At 42.8% G+C, this 20,602-nt stretch overlaps 1 protein-coding gene across 5 annotated transcripts in view; it reads left to right on the top strand.

Annotated features, from left to right (window-relative positions):
* The window catches only part of TMEM260 (transmembrane protein 260), a 58,638-nt gene that overhangs the window by 28,551 nt on the left and 9,485 nt on the right, over nt 1-20,602 (top strand). For 2 of the 5 annotated variants that reach the window (XM_026670208.2, XM_026670207.2), the window contains 11 exons: nt 1,446-1,625; nt 3,744-3,784; nt 5,148-5,231; nt 5,960-6,077; nt 6,765-6,937; nt 8,880-9,051; nt 9,687-9,835; nt 12,502-12,678; nt 12,993-13,046; nt 13,423-13,513; nt 15,555-16,065. In XM_026670208.2, coding sequence (XP_026525993.2) covers nt 1,446-1,625; nt 3,744-3,784; nt 5,148-5,231; nt 5,960-6,077; nt 6,765-6,937; nt 8,880-9,051; nt 9,687-9,835; nt 12,502-12,678; nt 12,993-13,046; nt 13,423-13,513; nt 15,555-15,827 — 1,512 coding nt within the window. In that variant the 3' untranslated portion in view covers nt 15,828-16,065. Of the gene's footprint in view, nt 1-1,445; nt 1,626-3,743; nt 3,785-5,147; nt 5,232-5,959; nt 6,078-6,764; nt 6,938-8,879; nt 9,052-9,686; nt 9,836-12,501; nt 12,679-12,992; nt 13,047-13,422; nt 13,514-15,554; nt 16,066-20,602 lie in introns of those variants that run through there. The other 3 variants (XM_087952363.1, XM_087952362.1, XM_087952364.1) reach the window with 2 other exon arrangements.

Raw genomic sequence — 20,602 nt, forward strand, 5'->3', positions numbered from 1 at the left:
CTCTTTTCTACCTCTCAAGAATTTTTTTAAAAGTATGAATCTCTCAGAAAAGGTTATGTGAGACCGTTACGGTAATATCACTATAAATTCTACCCTGAGCTTATAATATTTAATATTTTAAGTTGGCTAACTCAGATTATGTCCCTGTGTAATCCATGGTTCTCACAAGGTTAGTTGTCTCTTTTTGGTACCCCTAAGCGTAGGCCCATGGGCTTCCATAAAGGCAAGGATGTCAAAAATCAGCAAGATGGAGAGTATTGTGATTGTAATCCTTACCCTTTTGTATGTGCATGTGACATCACTGCACATACAAAAGGAGTGAAACTTCCATCACAATGTCCCAAAGATGCTTTTTCAAAAGGCAACCGGACTTTTTTTCCCCTCTTGAGATGTTTCGCTTCTCATCCAAGAAGCTTCTTCGGTTCTAACTGAATGGTGGAAGGTGGAAGGATTTATATTCCTTGCAGTCATCTGGTTGTTAGCACTCTCAGAGAGTCATTGAGGCTGCTTGGGGGGTTTATCTCAGGGCCACCTGAACAGTGCAGATGGGTGTGGAACCTTTTTGGAACTAGTGAAATTGCTGGCAACCGTGATCTGAATCACTGAGAATCTCCATAGACGTCCATCACAATGCCATTCCTAACCCCCTTGCAGATTTCGTTCCCCATCTACAGATGCTGCTGAGAAAGCTTCAGCCCCTCTACATATGGATGTACCAATTGGTAATGGCCTTTAGAAGATCAGCACTAAACTTTTAAGACATTAGGTTTTAATTTAATTATTGGGGGGGGGAGAGCATTGATCAAAAATCACCCACTTTTTAATCATTGCAAAGTGGTTTAATCTCCCTTTGCAGCATTTCTGCTATCTGGTCCTGTCATGGCTTAATTTCAGTGGCCAAAGGTGCCAGTGATGTGATCCTTGGGAGCCTCAGATACTATTTATTTCAGCCTGGAATTGCCTCCTGCCATGCAGAAAGGATCAGGGTGATGTCATCTTCCACGAGTAATCTACGGAGAATGCCATTATTAACATCATGTTTTGAGACTCCCTGTGCAAATGAAGATATCAGCTCTATATTACTTGTTTGCTGCCTAATTTAGAAGATTTATGCGCTCTAGGCATCCAACTCAACATATTTGCAATTCCGGGTGATATATTTCAAAACAATATGGCAAATTAAGGAATGATACTAAAAAGGCAAAAGTCAATCTTAAGTCCTTCTCCCAGAAGGTGGGATCATCTATTATCTTGGCCCAATATCTGGGGGTGGGGAGGGGGGAGCCATCTTTTAAAAACTTGCCTGAAGATCGGGGCCAACTGAAGCTTAGCTTAAGACAAGATTTCTCTCTTCTCTGTCCGCTTGCCGGCCCCTTTGAAGTTGCAGCAATTTAATGCAACAGAGGACTCATGTAATGTTGTAAAATGGTTTCTTGTGTGCGTAGGAGCTGACCCTGAGCAATGCGCTGAAGTTAAGTTTCTGCTTCTTGGCTGGTTGTCTGCCTTATCTCTACTTGCCTATCTCTGCCTACCTTAATAAAGCCCGCTGGACCTGGGGAGACCAGACAAGTTTTAAAGGATTTATGACCCATCTTCTCCGGGAAGAGTATGGCACATTCAGCCTGGTAAATTTGAGTTCTCCTTTTTTAAGAACAAAGTTCCTCTTAAATACTAAACCTGCGTGATATTGCGTCTTTTCAACTCACAGGTCAGGCTCTGAAAAGGCAGAAGGGATTTCAAATTATTGCCATTTTTGTTATTTGCCACTTGCGGTTTAATAGTCCTCACACCTGTTCCTTGGGATAGCTGTAATCACTTGGTGACTGGAGAAATCATTTAAATCCCCCTCCAGCTGTTTCAAGTCATGGCATTTTCATTTAACATGAAGGTTAATGCAACCCAGTGGCAGCCTGGAGCTCTCCTTTGGCAGAGGAACGTGAAGGCTGTATAGATCTGTATCATATCTTTCCTCCTACCCTAGAATTCCAGTTCGTATCCCATTGCCAACCTTCTTAGGTGGGCTGAGCCTAGACAAGGCAGCAAGCAACTGTAAACAGGCATAGCAATGCTTTACATGTTGCTCCTAATAAATCTTTTGGTTTCTTTTGAAGCTTGGCTCGAGGCTCATGATTTAATTAGGGCAATCACCGGAATCCTGACAGCAACTGATCACCCACTACACTTCCTGTTGGTGGACCTGAACTTCCCATAAACTCCAGTGGTTTATTGAACTCAGGGGTGAGCTTCAAAAATTTTAGCAAAGGGTTCTCTGCCCGGTTGCTGGGTGGGCGTGGCCATGGTGGACATGGCCTAGTCAGCCTCCTGCACCACAGGGTGGGGGGGTGGGCATTTTTGCCCTCCCCGGGCTCCAGAGGCTTTCCTTGAGCCTCCGGGAGGGGGCGAAAACAGCCTCACTGGGCTCTGGAGGCTCTCTGGAAGCCAGAACCGGGCCCATTTATGGCCTTCCTGAACTTCTGGGAGGCCCGTTTTTCACCCTCCCCGAGCCTCCATGCACGCCCTGCATTTGGGCCACATGGGGACTCCAGGGAGGGCCGGGGCCAGTCAGGAGTGGGATTTGGGGGTTCTCCAAAGTGCACACAATCTTAGCTAAGGGCTCTTCCGAACCCCTGCAAACCCACAGTAGCCCACCCCTGATTAAACTGCGCTTATACTAACTGTATAATTCATATTAGGTAGGTGCATCTTAACTGCTTTTATGTTTTGAAGTTGGTGGCGATATTTTAAACTTACTACAGTACATAATTGATGTGTAGCTTGTCTTGAAGTGATCAGAGGAACTCAGGCGTCGGACAGGATTATGTTTGGTATTAGCATTTCCCAAAAGGGGTGTTTTGTGTGTGAAGGCCAGTCTGATTGCAGCAGTCAAGCCAGCTTCGGGTCTATCTGGGCATGAATATTCAGTGGATTCTCAGTTTTTCTGACTTAGGACTTTTCGGTGAGTAAAAATGACAGCCTTTGGCCATCTGCAGCTGGCAGGGTTTATTCGCATGACAGCCAGAACATATTTCAGATAATTTCTGTTTGAACTGGGATGGTGCTTATAAACAGGAAATTATTCCATCAATTTTTCTGTCCCCTTGGTTTTACTGGTAGAAGTTGCAATCTTGTACAACGTTATCGTGGTTGCACATGGTTCATCAGTTGTCTGCAACCCTTTATGAATAATACTTTATTGGCATTAATGAAACCGAAGTAATGAAGCAACTATTAACTGGGAATCTAGAACCCATTTTCAACCATTTGTCATCATGTAGCTGTCCCATAATGATTGGCACATGTGATGTCAGGTCTTCAGGACTATAAATAGGTATGTGTTGGGTGGGTAGGAAGTAAAAGGAAATGAAAAAATCCTGAAACTGTCAAGTCAGAACTGAGCATGTTCAATCTTGATTGTCTGAAGATATAGGGGTTATATACTGTATATAAAGGGAAAAGGCTGCAATTGAATGGCTGGAGCTCTGAGCAGGAATCCTTAACTGCAATATTTTCCTGCAGAGCCATTGTTGTTGGTTTGAATAATGCATTGTTTAAGTTAACACTGCATAGTGTGGTTGCAGGCCAGATAGTGACTGAACCCCCTTTGTCATAGCTCAGAATTGCTTGTTCCTGATGAACTGCATGGATATTCCAGATCCTGGGTGCCGGTTGGATTAACCAAAATGGACGGTGTAGCTAGACTTATACACTTATAAATAATGCTGATTTTCTTCTTTTCTGTGCAGGCAAAATTGGAAAATGGATCCAGTACGACTGATGTATTGCTGTAAGTGAATGCAAATTGTATGGATTATAGTGTAATTATAAGCGTATCTGACACAAACATTTCCTGTTGCGTTCAGTGGAGCTTATTTGCAGTAAGTGGCTGCAAGACTGTAGTTTTAATTTGTCCTTTAGGCCAGGGATCCCCAACCTTTTTGGCGCCGCGACCCGGTGCCGGCATCAGCTGGGCGCGCGGCCGGTACCGGCATCAACTGGGCCGCCATCTTTTTGACGAAAAAGTGCTTCGGTGACCTCACGGAAGCACTTTTCGTCAAAAGATGGCGGCGCATAGCGCTCCGTGAGCTTTTCGGGTAGAAATGGCTTTCACCCGGAAAAGCTCACGGAGCGCTACGCCGCCATCTTTTTGATGAAAAGTGCTTCCGGTGAGCTTTCTACCGGAAAAGCTCACCGGAAGCACTTTACCAAAAAGATGGCGGCGCCAGCAACCAGCGGACCCGGTAAGAGTTGTTCCACGGACGGTGTCGGTCCGCGGACCGGCGGTTGGGGACCCCTGCTTTAGGCAATGGAAGATTTAAAAGATTTGGGGAAAGTACTGTCTTGTGATCTTCAACCTATATTCCTTTACGACATCCCAAATGTTTCAAGATCGTAGCAGAAAGAACAAGACACATTTTTAAATGTATATATTTACAAATAACTATTGTATCTTACTTTCCATTAAAAACAATCTCTAAATGCAAGTGCAAGTGTGGATTTAAAAAGGATGGCTTGCAATAACAAGATGGAATGAATTTAGGGGTGAACTTGTGAAAGTGACATGGATGGAAATAACTATTCTCCTGTGACATTGTGAGTTATTTGATTGTGATAGCTAGTGGACCCCAGCCATTTCAGATTCAAGCAAATATTGAAAAAAGGGAGAACAGATATGACCCCAGGCCGTGTTTGGGTGTGCTGTTAGACTGGATCTTAGGACAAGAGCTTAGCACTTCCCTTCCAAGCTCCTAATCCCTGTCTGATCCAGTGTTTTTACTCTGCATCGTGAAAGCATCCAAAGAGCCGTGGCACAATGGTTAGAATGCCGTATTGCAGGCTAATTCTGCCAACTGCCAGCAGTTTGATCCTGACTGGCTCAAGGTTGACTCAGCCTTCCATCCTTCTGAGGTCAGTTAAATGAGGACCCAGATTGTTGGGGCCAATATGCTGAATCTGTAAATGGCTTGAGAGGGCTGTAAAGCACTATGAAGTGGCATATAAGTGCTATTGTTATTTGCCAGATGCTCTGACATCTGCCTTTTAGCTCTTATGCAACAGATGATTTTATAGTGTGTGCCCCCTTCATCTTCCCATGAACTTTTACTGTCATTACAGTTGCCGAATAATCTTGTTCTCTGGCTTCCTTGCAGTTTTCAGGTGACCCACATGAAGATGGAGCTTTCCCTCGTTGTTCAGGTCTTTGCGATTGTGGCATGTGTATGCTGCGCAGTGAGGTACTGGGATTTATTTCAGGCTTAAGTATTTCCAACTTGGTGATTTATTTGGACATCCAGAAAGTTAGACTGAACTAAGTTTCTCCCTGACAAGTATGTGTCCAGCTTTGCCTTTTTTAAGATTATAACTGTTGGTGGCAGTGTTTATATATGTTTGTGCATACACACACATTTTTGTATGCACGCAAGTGTGTCACATAAATTTATTGTAGAAGGCAAAGTCTTCAGGATTGGTTTCATATAGAGTTGGTAACCCTAGATTAAGAAAATGGGGAAGAGTTTGCCCAGGCATGCAGATGGACAGATGTAGATTTATCTGCTCTTAAATTGGGGTATGGGATCATCTTCAATTCAGACTCAATTTTTGTTTTGGTAAATTCAGTATATTTGCTATTATTCAATTATCTTTTTTTTAAAATTAACTTTGAAAAAACTTGTTCATTTATTTCTTTAAAACAACCATGCCCAAATCGTGTCCTCTGCCATAGTTGGGAGTAGCAGAACTGTAGTATAAACATACCTGGAGGGCAGTAAGTTGGAGAACAGCTGTGTGTGAATTTATTTTTCATGACTTGTTCCAGTTACCGTCACTGCTGTTCCCCTCTGCTTTTAATTTGTGTTATATGTAGAATAATGTAAGTAATAGGCTTTATTCATTTTGCAATTTCTTGTTCCTTGTGTAAACTGTCTTTATAAAGTTTTCAAATTATATTTTTCCTTCATTTTAGGCCGAAGACAGAGAAGTCACAGTTGATTTGGCTGTTTACATCAATGTTATTGACATACTCTTTTTTCTTTGCTTGGAGGGCAAATTTGGATATTTCAAAGCCCCTGTTTAAGGGGGTGGTGAGTTTGCTTAATTAAAAGGGATCATTTAAATTTAAAAACAAAAGTGGGATTCTGGAAGGAGGTACCATGCATTTTAGAAACTTGCTTTCATTTTGCAGATTCATATTCAATGCTATTGTAAACAGCCTCTAAACATTGTTGCTTAAAAGCGGGAAGCACACAAAGAAAAGGTACTTTTATTCCAGGCTCAGATATTTGCCTGTTTGGCTTCAAATGGTCTCTCTTGGATCACAACACTTCACTGAGGTCTCTGGCAGAGAATGCTCCTGCTATTTGATCCTCTTAACACTGGGGAAGCTGGAAACCAATTTGAAAGTGATGTTGTAAACCACCCAGAATCACTTAGGTTAGATGGCCAGTGTAGAAATTTAATAAAATAAAAGCACCTTTTAGATGAGCTACATCATCTTCAAAATCCATAATCCCCTAGAACAGTATTTACCATCTTGTCCATTGCTGGGTTTGTGGACTTCAACTCCCAAAATTCTACTGCCAGGGAAGCCATTAATAAGAATTTTGGCAGTTGAAGTCCACATCCCTGGCTATGGCCAAGGTTGGGAAAAATTGCCCCAGAGGCACCGTATTCTTAAAAGCTGCATTCACAGGCATGAGAAATGTTGGGGAAAGTGCAATAAACCATCACTCTTCCAGAACAGGACAAAACCACAATATTTTCTTCAACAGGTCGAGCGATTCTGGATGCAAAGCAATGCAGTGATTGTCGTTCTAGCTGGCTTTGGCTTCTCTTTACTCTTTTTTCTTGGCGAGATATTTATTGGAAACAGCAGAATGATTTACAGTTTGGAATGGCTTCTGGCAGCTGTTCTTGTTACTGCTCAAATCTATTCCAATTACAGGTAATTAACAGGGAGGCAGCAGTTAATAATGTTTAGTGGACTGAGCACTAGTGTCCATATATTTTTCTTCTCCATTCCCCCAAGTTACTCAGGGCATATGTACATAGAACAAGTTCTGTCTTCTGTTATCTCCTGAGGTAGGCAAAGATTTATCCAAAAGTGTCTAGCTGGGGATTTGATTCTTGCACTTCTCTATCATATTCCCTCACATCCTGGACATAAATTGTTTCAACTTCTACCCTGAAAACGACATTATAGAGCATTGCACACCAGAACAACTAGACACGAGGACAGTTTTTCCCCGCATCACTCAGCTAAACAACTAATTCCCACAACACTGTCAAACTATTTAGTAAACTTATTATTCTTCTCATTCTTCCTATTATCTATCTCCTTTTCTACTTATGGCTGTTTTATTTAGTTTCCTATTATGATTTTGATTGCTTAGTTAGTATCCTATGACTATCACTAAGTGTTGTATCTTATGATTCATGATGAATGTATTTATGATGACTATGATCATGATTCATCTTTTATATCTTTTATGAACACTGAGAGCTTATGCACCAAAGACAAATTCCTTGTGTGTCCACACTTGGCCAATAAAGCTGTTCTGTTCTGTTCTATTCTATTCTATTCTATTCTATTCTATTCTATTCTATTCTATTCTATTCTATTCTATTCTATTCTATTCTATTCTATTCTATTCATTATTTTTTGACCATGGTAAGGACAACCAGTGTAAGGTAAGTTACTGAGGTTAGGAAAGGAATAGAATGTTTCAGCACCAGGAATAAATAGATGCAGCTTCTTGAGAAAAAGCAGCTAGTCTTTCTGTTCTGCACTTAGGGAAAGAAAGGTTCAAATTTCACACACAGCTTTCCTTTAATGAACTGACTCATCAATGGGAGCAAGAGGTTTGCTTATTTAATTTCTGATAGTTTGCATCTTAAGCGTTCACATCCTAACATTAGCTCTGATTAATGAAACCTCATGTCAGTCTTACTTTCTTAGTAGTGTTTTCTCATGCTAGGGGCTTAGTATGTTTGGAAGAGCAAGCTGTTTGACATGAATAAAAAGGGCTACCTTCCCTAGGGAAGATTTCTAATCATAAAATGGCTACTATAGGCAGAAAAATGTGCAATTTATCAGCAAACCAGTAGGAGAAACTTCTGTATCTTGGTCATTTTTTGTTCCTAAGTTAGTTGGGTCTAATTCCAAATGGGATCTTGGGCTATCACCATCGTTTTTAAAAAATCTTTAAAGAATGAATTGTTGGTTTTTGAATTTAGTTTTGAAATAAAGAGATGATACAAGAATGGGGTGCTTTGTTTTCTGCTTGAGAGCAGGATTGAAATTTGGGTACACAGTGCTTCAGGTTTAAGCACTTTATCCATTGCAGCACACTTGAGGTGTGTGATGGCCCATTGTTATCATCAAAGTTCTCCTGTGCATAGTATCCTTTCTTTCAAATGCTGTAGTTCAGGGGTCCCCAACCGCCGGTCCGCGGACCGTTACCGGTCCGCGGAACAAGTCTTACCGGGCCGCTGGTTGCTGGGCGCCGCCATCTTTTTTTGGTAAAAAGTGCTTCCAGTGAGCTTTTCCGGGTAGAAAGCTCACGGAAGCACTTTTTCGTCAAAAGATGGCGGTCTAGCGCTTCGTGAGCTTTTCGGGTAGAAAGCCATTTCTACCCGAAAAAGCTCACCAGAAGCGTGGCGCGCCATCTTTTGACGAAAAAGTGCTTCCGGTGAGGTCACCAAAGCACTTTTTTGTCAAAAAAAGATGGCGGCGCCCAGTTGATGCCGGTACCGGGCCGCGGCGTCAAAAAGGTTGGGGATCCCTGCTGTAGTTGATGTGACTATCTGGGGTTGGACTGAAAACAAAATGTTTGCTTGATAGGTTGACAAATCTTTCTTTGTTTTTGTTTTCTCTTTTGAACCAGTGTCTGTGACCAAAGTAACAACAAAATAGTTGACCGATTTGCCATGAATCTTTTGTCCTCCATGCCTCCAGATGCCATCATCTTGCTAAGAGGGGACCTGCCTGGGAATTCTCTTCGCTACATGCATCATTGTGAGGGTATAAGGCCTGATATCACCTTAGTTGACCAAGAGGTCAGTAGAATATCATAGAATGGCTGCAAATCAGAAGTCCCCATTTTGAATTTTGGTTCTGACATGGAGATACTAAATACAAGATAATTCACTGTGTGTTAGTACCTTTAATCACAACTGAATAGAAATTAGCACAGGATAATACTGTCTCTATTGCCAATTTCTATTCTACCATATTGCATCTGTTCTGGGTCATTGGTGAATTGCGTTTTCCTGATTTAGGAATGTGCTTCTTGTTACAAGATCATTATTGTGCAACTAACTGGGTCCTATATTACGGAATAACTGAAATTAACCTCTGGGCTAGTTTCTTGCTTCTGAAGGAGGAGGGAGCTGGCAAAAACAGAAAGCAAGTTCAACAGCTGTCAATCTTCTTTGAATGTTGCGGTGGTACAAATCAGGAATCACCTTGCCTTTAAATATGGTTCACTTCTTCTCCAAAGCAGGCAGGAAATATCAAAAGAGAAACATTGGGTCATGATATTCTATGAGATGTTGTTCATAGATGTCCCACTTTAAAGAACGGTGTGTGTAAAGAGAGCAAGAGAAGGAATGTGTATGTGTGCTGGCTGAGGAATGGTAGCCAGAGTGGTATGTAAATATTTTAAATAAATACAATTTCTTCCATGTGCTAGATGATGACTTACCATTGGTATTTGCCAAAGCTGGCTAAACATTTACCTGGTGTCACCTTTCCTGGCGACCGTTGGAATCCTGTAGAAGGGCCATTACCTGATGGAACAATCACATTCAACCTTCGTCATTTCCTCAAAGTAAATAGACAGTAAGCATTCCTTTTCACCTACTAGCAAACAGACACACATGCATGTGTGCCTAAATACATTCCTGTCTTCTCTGCCATGTTAAACAGTGTTATACAGAGTGCATGAAAAGGTGTAAGTGAAGTAAAGTCAAGGATATTAAAGACTTGAGATAAAATAAAAGGAACCATGGCTAGCCTTAATTCATGTTTACTCTCACTTCCACGGAATAGTGAGGGCCATTTTTATATGTAGCCGTATGTTGTCCCAAAGGTGCTTTTTCAAGAGGCAACGGGACTTTCTGGTTTTTCTTTGAAGACATTTCATTTCGCATCCAAGAAGCTTCTTCAGCTCTGACTGGATGGTGGGGAATGGAAGGATTTATACTCCTTGCAGACAGCTGGTCATTTGCATTCTTTTAGCAAGGCATTAAGGCATTAAGTCAGTTTGGGCTCATTAAGGGATATTTTAATTGCCTGGGAAATGGGCAAATAATTTTGTAAAACTGGATCTTGTTTAAAATGCCCCAAAAATGTTCCCCTTGACAGAACACATGACATAATAGCCTTGCTCCATTATTCATGGACTTTAGTTTGTGTCTTTTAAAAATGCTAATATTTTATTGCTATATATGTATTACTGTATTTTTAAAAATTATATAACATGGACCAGCTGGAATTGCTCAGCATGATATGATGTATACTAATTTAAATCAAATCAATTTGTTGAAAAGTAACAAAATTGGGGGCAACATTTATAGTCATTTGGAAGATTTTGCATAATAATGTTAATTGTTTAATATTAGTGTAATCGATTGTTTACCAGTTTCTGCAAGGTCAGCTGGTGTCCTGACAGGTCATACTTGAATTACATTTCTTGGTAACCCCATCCAGTATGTCCAAGAGTGAACAACGCTGGAGGTTGTAGTTTAGCCATATCTGGAGGGCCACAGATTTTCACCCTTCCATAAAAGTTAAAGTTTAATAGGAAGAAACCCATATTTGTACAGAAACTTATTTCAATTCCATGGATCTTCAATAAGTCTGAGGAGAAATTGTGTCAGTGTGAACAGAACGGGAATATTCAATTTCTATAGCCACCCATCTCAGTCAATGACTCTGGGTGACTTACAATTAAAAAATAATATATTGGAAATAAAACATAAAACATTTTAAAACAATAAAAACAACAGAACGATCCAAATCAAATATAGGTAGTAGCCAAAATACTTGGCCAATTAACAATATAGCCAGGAAACAGGGCCCTTAACACATTTAGCACCCCAGATGTAGGTTTATAGCCAGGTTTGTTGTTGTTATTAGTTGTGAAGTCATGTCCGACCCATGTCCAACCCATCGCGACCTCATGGACAACATTCCTCCAGGCCTTCCTGTCCTCTACCATCCCCCGGAGTCCATTTAAGCTCATTTCTATTGCTTCAGTGACTCCATCCAGCCACCTCATTCTCCGTCGTCCCATTGCCATTTCCTTCTCCAGTGGATCATGTTTTGTCAGAGCTCTCTGCTATGACCTGTCCGTCTTGAGTGGCCCTGCACAGCATAGCTCATGGCTTCATTGAGCTACGCAAGCCCCTTCGCCATAGCAAGGCAGTAATCCATGAAAGAGAGCCAGGTTTAGAGGGCCTTACAAAAGACTAACCAGGGTAGTTGGAATACAAGGTGGCCCACAGTAAGGTAACATTTTCTGTTGCTAACCTGTTGATCTCTTGGAATATATTCAGACACAGGCAGTAAGGAGGGCAGGAAACGAAAATTAAAGTCCTGTGGAGGGGCTGGAAAAGATTAGTCTTGTGAAAGAGACGTGATATTATTCAAACTGGTTGGTGGTGTTTGAGAGTATGAAAGGATATCACACGAAAAATTGCTAGCTTCTGCTTTCTATCATTTCAGACATAGAATAATTGATTTAAGTCAGAGTTCCTCAACTTTCCCAGGTTGGTGGCCCATGGCCCACAGGTTGGGGACTCCTGATTTAAGTTATAGAAGAAAAATTCTAGTTGAATATTAGCAGGGGAAACCCTTCTCAATAGCAAGATCGGTTTGAACAATTACTGTGAGAGATGGGATATTCCCATCACTGGTGATGTTCAAATAGAGGATTATTGGGTTGTTGCCTGGAACAAAGTTCAGAAGCCTAAATGGCCTTGTCCTGTTCTGAATTTCTGTGAAGTCTTGAAGTAAACTCTCATTCTCATCCTTTATTTAGCACAGGGGTCTTCAAACTTGACAGCTTTAAGACTTGTGGGCTTCAACTCCCAGAATTCTTCCTCCAACCCTGTTAGCTCAGGAATTCTAGGAGTTGAAGTCCACAAGTCTTAAACTTGCCAAGTTTGAAGACCCTTGATCTGCACATGGGTGTCAAACTCACGGTGTCACATTGTTGTCACGTGATGTTTCGTGATGTTTTTTCCCTTCGCAGAGCTGGGGTGGGCATGGCCTGTATGTGATGGATCCGGTACGTGGGCCGCCAGTTTGACACTCCTGATTTAGCACAAGATTAGGCAAGTACTTCTAATCAGTTACACAATTGATCCTATTCAATATAAATTAAACCAACCATCGCTCCTAGCTTTCTTCATATGGTTGCTGTTAGTGCTATCATAGGCAAGCACCATTGTACAAGTCCACTTACCTTTTTTATTATTAATTTGTTTGTTTCTTTGTAATAGCAAAGACACCTTTGTTTGTATTGGACTCCATGAAGGTGACCCTACCTGGAAAAAAGACTATTCCCTTTGGCCCTGGGGCTCTTGTGATAAACTTGTATCTTCAAAAGTTCCCTTTGATCCTGAAATGTGGGTTGAGCATACCCAAAATCTCTACAACTGGACTGAGGAATATGGAAGGTTTGTATACATAGTTGATAGTAGCTTCTAAAAAGTTGCAAGAAGGAAGAGTGCAAATGTGAAACCTCCTACTATTCATTTTTTTTGTCATTAGTGAAGATATAGTGGTATCATCAAAAGTATGTTTAGTATGGATCCAGAGAGGGTTTGCATAGAATCATCAAGAGCTAGACATGATTGAAGGGAATAACATCATCATACTCATTCCCATTTCCTCAACTGTATCTGGAAAGTTTTAGTTATCCTGTTCATGCTCTGTCTTTGTGAGTCCTCTACCTGGTCTTGCATAACAACTTACCTGTTTCTTTCTTAAGGTTTGACTCATCATCCTGGGAGTTGATAGCAAATGAAGAGATGTGGCAAGCCAGGTGAGATCCTGTTTCCTTTCCATGTTTCAGAAAAGGTCTGAAAGAGAGGATAATCGTTTCAATCTATCTACAAATTAATTATATTGCATATTGTAGCACCGAGCAGGTAAAACTCAGGGGAACCATGGTGACAATCTAGGAAGCTGATGTCTAGCAGAGGAATGGAATATTACCTTGAATTAATAAATTAAGACAGTTGGTGCCCTTCAGATATTCTGGAGTGCAGCTTCTAATGCCATACCCAGTAAACACCAGCTCAATATAGTGAACTGGGGTACAATCATTCCATGGGGAAGTGAATCCTACCTCCTCCTTCATGGATGTCAGATGGTGTTTAAAGAATATACAGTTCACTTCTGGCTTTTTTCCCTCCTAGGATGAAAACAGCCTTCTTTCTCTTTGACCTTGCAGAAACTGGTTCCACATCTGCCCAAGAGAAAGCAAAGCTTTACACACTTGCTTATAAGGTGAGCACTTTCCACTTTGGGGTAGAAAAGCTCAAGCCGTCTATACGCTGGCCCAGGGATAAGTCACAAATTTTGGGGCAGTGAATCATTTGTAATTTTGCACTATGTAATGGGTGCAGTCAAAAAGTGGCTGCAGGAGGAAACCTGGCTATTCACAAAATGGGTGTTGGGTAGGTCAGTGTTAATGCACCTGTTTAAACTGGTGTTTAGATTTGTGAATGTCAACTTCCAGAATTCCCAAGCCAGGTGACGGCTGAGAGTTTCTGAGAGTTGAGATCTACGCATCTTAAAATTGTCAAGCTTGAGAAAACATTGTACTATGTTATTGTAATGCTCCCTCTCGTCTGAATGGGCCAATTACCATGCCCTCAAACAGCCCTGAAAGTCATTATGTTGCTTGGGGATGAGGCTTTATAACAGACCAGTTTCATATTTAATATTTTTTACTAAATAAACTTGATTTAAAATGTCATTTGGGCACCAAGGGATGCGCCTGGGGTCCGGGTGGTATCTATCCCTGTGTTTGTATGGTTGATTAGTCTTGATCTTTCCACTGGTTCCAGTCGTCAGATCAATTTATATAAAATATAGTACAGCCACAACCAGGAGATCTACTCCCATCTGTCTGGCCAATAGGCAGAAGGCTGTGTTGGTATCTTCTCCTCCCTGCCGTCACCTGCTTTTTAGGGCTCTGAATAGGGCATGATATCTGCAGGATCCAATCTGGGTCAGTCATAGGGACCAGAGTTTTAGTCTTCCGAGCTTTCAGACTCATGCTGAAGCACACCCTCAGTGAACTTCTCTCTAGCAGAGTGTTCCCACAGAGAGAAATTCCCTGAGGATGGGCTCCAACACAAGTCCAAAAGCTTGGAAGACTAAATCTTTGGTCCCGGTGACCAACCCAGGTTGGATCCTGCAACATTACTTTTGGATACGTATATTCGCCTTCGTTCATGAGGACATGATAGCTGTTTCTACCTCCCTGCTTTTGAGTGCTGCCTCTAGGTAGCTGAAGAGATTCTCCTCCACTTTGCCCCAGAACTGTGGGACCTTTTCACTGTCTTGTGGTAGCAAGCCAGGTGCCGCAGCTAAGCTGACTTGGGAAGGTTAGCAGGCTGCTGGGAATGCAACTATGAAAGTCCACTTAAGGTAGCGCCTTGAGGTTCCTCTACTAGAGTAAGACCAAATTCTCATCTACAACTCGTAGAACCAAGCAGAAGCAGGAAGGTATTTCCAGTGAGCAAAGACATAGCCAGAGCCTCTTTCATGGGTGATTAGCTAAAGAATGATATCACAGCAAGTTTTCTATGTCTCCCCGTCCTCTCCCTGACTCCCCACGAGAGCTTTGCTCATGGTTTGCTACCTGCAGGTATTGTAACTGTGTGAATATGAAGAAGGATGGGTGTTGCTTCTATAAGTAGCAACTCAAGCGCATGCACATTTTTCTTTCCACTCTGCCACGTTTGAATACTGGTGGCCTAGGAATAAAATAGATACAATTTAGAGAAACAGGCCAAGTTCAGCCCTTTTCTTTTGCTGTTTTCATAGGCAGAATGGCTCCACTGGAGTTAAAACACATATCTTCAGTTCATTTTTGCTTATTCCTCACCCTTTTTGCTCTCTAGCTTCTCCCTCTTCTCTCTTCCAGTTTACCTTTCAGATTTATCCTTGGAATTATTATTCTTTAGTTTCCCCTTGAGAATTCTACATCTTTATTCCTCTTTTCAGGGGGATGACATCAGAGCAGTCTGCCCAATCATCAGCCATACACATGAAACCTCTTAGCTGAAATCCTATACACACTGACTGGGGAGTGCTTAGTGGAGCTTATTTCTGAATAGAAATGCAGAGAGTTGCATTTCATGGTTTAAAACATATGCTCATAAACGGTGTCCTATTTTTCTTCAGTTGCAGAGACTTTATTTTATATACAGATGCTGTTTATGCCAGGCTTCGCTGCTTTAAAAAAAAAATTGTGATATGGGGAAATGGTATCGCTGAGATTTCTCTTCAATCCTGAACTGTCTTGTGTGATTTACAGCTGTACAAGGAAATTGTAAGCACGTATAAAACTCATCCAGTGAATTGGCACAAAAATTACGCCATCGCCTGTGAGAGGGTGCTGCATCTTCACCCGGCGAGGGAAGACCCCGAAGTGCTACTCTTAGAAATCATCAAACACTTCCGCCTTTACTTGGAGAAAGCTGCAGAGGATCCCCAGCAGAGCAGCATTTTGCAAGCCATAAAGCATATGAAGAAAGAACTTCGGGAAGTGAGAAAGCTGAAGAAGGCAGCGAGGCGAAGGCCTGCGTAGGACATGCTGAGCTCAAGGGAAAATCCGTTGAGGACGAAACGAAGAGTAAGAGAAGGATTATGTAGACAGAAACAAAACAAGCTTAAATGCCCTGTTTTAGATAGGAGGAAAAGACTAATCAAAAGAAGGGTTTGGTGGTATAAAGAAGCATAAACACAGCCTGGGGGAATTGAATTGGGATTCCCCCCCCCCCCTTTTGACGTTACAGTGTGAGGGTCATTAAACAAAGCTGAATATTGGAGAGTCTAACTGAAACTTCTTAACACAGTATGTTGATAATTAGAGCCCTGGTGGTGCAGTGGTTAGAATGAAATATTGCAGGCTAACTGCCCATCGTCTTGAGTTTGATTCTGACCGGCTGAAAGCTTGACTTAGCCTTTTATCCTTCCGAGGTTGGTAACATGAGGATCCAGATTGTAGCGGGTAACATGCTGACATTGTAAACTGCTCAGAGAGTGCTGTGAAACACTGTGTAGCAGTGTATAAGTTAAGTACTCTTGCTAATTTGCTTCCCTGCCAGCTACAGTCAAGTCTCCCTTGAGGTCAGCTCTGATTATAGCAGGGGTCGCCAACCTTTTGGACCTCAGGGACCACCAAACTCATAATTTTAAATCCCGCAGACCAGAGACCCTGGGAAAATCCCCCAAAAAGTCTGCAAGAAAATTCGCCACCCTGTTTTTCTACCGATCGATCATTCTTTATTTGGGATTGCAGGATACCGTCTCCAGCTCCATTCTCAGGGAGGGAGGGAGGGAGGGAGGGAGGGAGGGAGGGAGAGAGGGAGAGAGAGAGAGAGAGAGAGAGAGACTTGGCTTCATACAAGGAAAGCAGCAGAAGTCTTTCTTTCTCTCTCCCAAACTCCATCAGAAATGAGTCTTTGTCACACTGGCAAAGCCTCTTGGAGCAGGAGGCCTTGCAGGGTCCCAAAGACTCATTTCTGGCAGAGTTTGTGGGAGAGAAAGAAAGACTTTTGCTGCTTTCCTTGCGTGCAGCCAAAAGCAGAAGAAAGAAGCATAAAGAAGCAGCCCAGTGGCCAGGCCAGGCACGTGGGGCGAGTGGGGCAAGTTCCTCCGCTCCGTTCTTTCCCCCCTCTCCTCGCTACCTCGTGTTGTTCGCAATGCAAGCGACACAAGCCTTGTGTTCCCACGCAGCTTGGATTAATTGCTTTGGGAGGTGTTTTGGGGGTGACATTTCTCTGGAGACCACCAAAATTTTCTCGCGGACCATCAGTGGTCCCCGGCCCACTGGTTGGTGACCACTGGATTATAGGATACATCTACATTATCTTGTTTTCTTGTTGACAATATGGAAGCTGTCTTCTTCTGATGTGGTCTATTCAGCTTCCAAATCAAGGTGATGCCTTGGCATTTACTTGGTGGTCTCCCATTCACATACTAAACAAGACTGATCCTGCTTGGTTTTTTTAAGAATCAGGTATGATTGGCCAGGCACTGTTACTTGCTGTGAACATGGCTACCAGATAGAATAAAAGGCAGATTTATATTGACAGAGAGTTTGATCAAAGGCTAACAGTCGTGATCACTTTTGCCCTCATTCCAAGGATGGAGTATCACAAAAGCATTCAGTTGAATACCGTTGGGAGTACAATGTTGGACTTGAGTTGCTTCTGATCAGGATATTCATATGTTCTGTTTGATTTATCCATTTGTGTATATTTATGTGCTACTATTTAGTGTTAATATCAGAGTCAAAATCTTAATAGCAGATACCCGACAATCAGCTGGCAGGCGGGAGGTGTGCATGTATTTGCAGTGGAATCAAGCTGGGGCGACGACTCGTGTGGCGGCAGAGATGGCTCCGCATGCCACTTCCGGCACGCGTGCCATAAGTTCGCCATCACGGCCCTATCCCATTTCAGACAAATGGTTGTCCAATCTCTTCTTAAAAACCTGCAGTGTTGGAACACCCACAGCTTCTGGAGGCAAGTTGTTCTGTCAGGAAATTTCTCCTTCGTTCCAAGTTGTTTCTCTCCTTGATTAGTGTTCTGACCAAGGCTTCCTGAGACTGTAATTAAGCACACATTTAGTCTAAACAACTCTTGTTTTATTTCAACGCTCAGAATTATGTTCATTCCCAGCCCGTAATGAGTCCCAAATAGTCCCTCGAGATAAGCACCCACCTTTATCTCCTTTGAATTGCTGCCAACAGCTAAAGTGCCAACTTTATTTCAACATTCAGAATTACGTTCATTCCCAGCCCATAATAAGTCCCAAATAGTCCCTTGAGATAAGCACCCACCTTTATCTCCTTTGAATTGGTGCCAACAACTAAAGTGGCAGATGAACTGTAAAACAACTGAAGTACAAAGTCCACACAGAGCTTCAAGGTTTAATCCGAACAGAGCAAACGAGTCGCCCCTTTTGTCTCAGCTGCTTTTGCCTTCTAGCAGCTCTGTCCACACTCACACTGGGAACAGGCTCCCCTTGCTCCTCTGCCTCACTGCTGCCAGACTCCGGAGGCTCTGGAATCAGCACACAACTCCCAGATGGTCCTGGGCCCATCTCTGCATCAGACGCAGGACCCTCGTCGAAGTCCTCTCCAGACTCCCTGACTGGTCCCCGTTCTTCCCCACTGTCCGATTCTGCTGCCGTCTGCACAGGCTGCCGGCGAACCACAACAATTAGTTTCCATCCATTGCTCCTTGTCCAGCCTTCAAGTGCTTTGGAAAATAGGTTGTCCCCCTCTTCTTTGTGGCAGCCCCTTAGATATTTCAGCACTGCTATCAGTGTCACCTCTAGTCCTTTTCATTAAACTACGTGTTTGAAAGGTAGCAAACCATCCTACCACAGACTGAGACCTGTTAATTCCACATGGCATGTCTTCAGATGAGCCGAAGCCTTCAGAAGCACCGCCCTAAATAAGCCAGGAGAGATAGGAGCTATTTGACAGAAATTTAATTCTGATTGCTCTCATGTAGCATCGCTCTGCTAAAGACGATCAAATGCAAGGTGAAGAGAGAGGAAAGAGAGAGAGAGAGAGAGAGAAAGAAACTCTTCCACTAAGCTCAGTTGCAGAAACCGGTTGCCAAGTAAAAGCATTTTTGCATTCTTCCTCATTACTTTCCTGTTTGTGTTTTCGCCTCCCTGTTTGTTCACTTGTAGATCTGGTCCTGTAATTAGCTGCAGAACCTACAGCTTACATTTTGAAAGGGGGGCTTTTCACAGCAAGCTTCCCCCCCCCCTCTTTTCCCCTTCTGCCCCCTTCTTTCTTGTGTGTGTGTGTGTGTGCGCGCGTGTGCATGCGTGTGTTATTCCAGCCTTAAATTCATTTTTTTATTTTTATTTTTTGGTTACAAGAATCTTTCCCTCCTCACCCCACCTCCGCACAAGAAGTAAAAGGGAACAACGTTAAGAAATGCAAATAATGGCTCTTTCTTTGATTATGACAGTTAATTAATAGCAACCTGTTTTAATGAATTAAGTCACTCACGGCCCTTCAGCACTTCCTAAGGAGTAGCCAGAATCCATAGGGATTCCGTTCCCCCCTTCCAATTGTATAGCGCCTAGACTCCCGAGCTCTATGTAGGCCCCTGTATAGAAATGTCCGCTTAATGATGAGGGAGGGTTTTCCAGCTTGCCTGCATTCAAAGATCACTGGTGAGCTATTCAGGGGCAGAAAAGGCCCCCTTCTCCCCTGGCGAGGAGTAGTCACAGTTCCGCACCATTGTGTTAGCCGAGGTCCTTGATCAAAGGCCTCCTAGTGAACTCAACCGGGCTCTCTTTCAGACGACGGCCATAATTAAAGCCACTAATTCTCTTTTAAAAGTGCTGCAGGATGCCATGTAGGCATCTGTTTGGAGTGCCCCTTTGTGATGTCATAAGCTGTTCAGGGCCGGGGAGGGGGGGCTTTCTGAGCCAGATGCCAGTCACCGAGGTGCTTCATGACAAAGGTCCCTGGGAAGACCTTGACAAGGTCTTGACTGCACAATTCCCAGCCCTGAATTTCCTCCTTCATAGCTGCTGGGAACCGGCCCTCAGAAAAGAGGTCTTGAGTTTCGGGAGGAGGAGGAGGAGGAGGAGGTGGGAAGTGGAGAAGTGCCAGTCGAGGTGAAGGTGGCATCGGAGGGCAGCAAAGAGCTCGGTTCTCGATTGGTTTGGGCGGGTCACCCAGGAAAGTCCTCTTGCCCTCCCCATCCTCCATGGGCTGAAGGTGCCCAGCGGAGCTTACCGAGTGCAGAGGAAGACCCTTTGAAGAGCATCAATGGATGTAACAGTTCAGCTGTTAAGGAGACAAATGCATGGAGGAGGCTCATTAATTCCTTTTAGCTGTCTCTGTGCCTTTTGCCCTTTTATCACAGCCTTATTAGTCTCCTACTCATCTGGAATGGGGAGGGGCGGGGGGGGGAGGAATGAATGGGAGCTGTGGAGTGCTAATTGGAAAAGGCTTTTAATCACAGGCTAAAGACTTTACATTGACTTGAAAGTTACTTCTGCCTGGGAAGGGGGCCCTCTGTACACACACACACACAGACAGCCATTTTAATCTATCTACCAAAGCATTATGAAACAAAACTCAATGGGCTTTAAAGGAATCTGTTGGTATCTTAAGGTAACACAAGACTGCTGTTTTGCTTTTAATTGGGTATCTTATGTTAGCAAGTATATTTACAGAAAATGAAGTGAGAATCCAGGTAAGGTGGCTGATATGTATAGTAACATATATTTAATTCCCCCCCCCTCCTATTTACATGTCCCTTTTTTCCCAGGATATTGAAAAATCTGTGTACGGTTTAGGGTAAAACAATAACAGGGAAA

This window comes from Notechis scutatus, chromosome 1, assembly GCF_049901735.1.
Source record: "Notechis scutatus isolate UNSWTSFEM ecotype Mainland chromosome 1, rNotScu1.2, whole genome shotgun sequence".
Classification (NCBI taxonomy): domain Eukaryota; kingdom Metazoa; phylum Chordata; class Lepidosauria; order Squamata; family Elapidae; genus Notechis; species Notechis scutatus.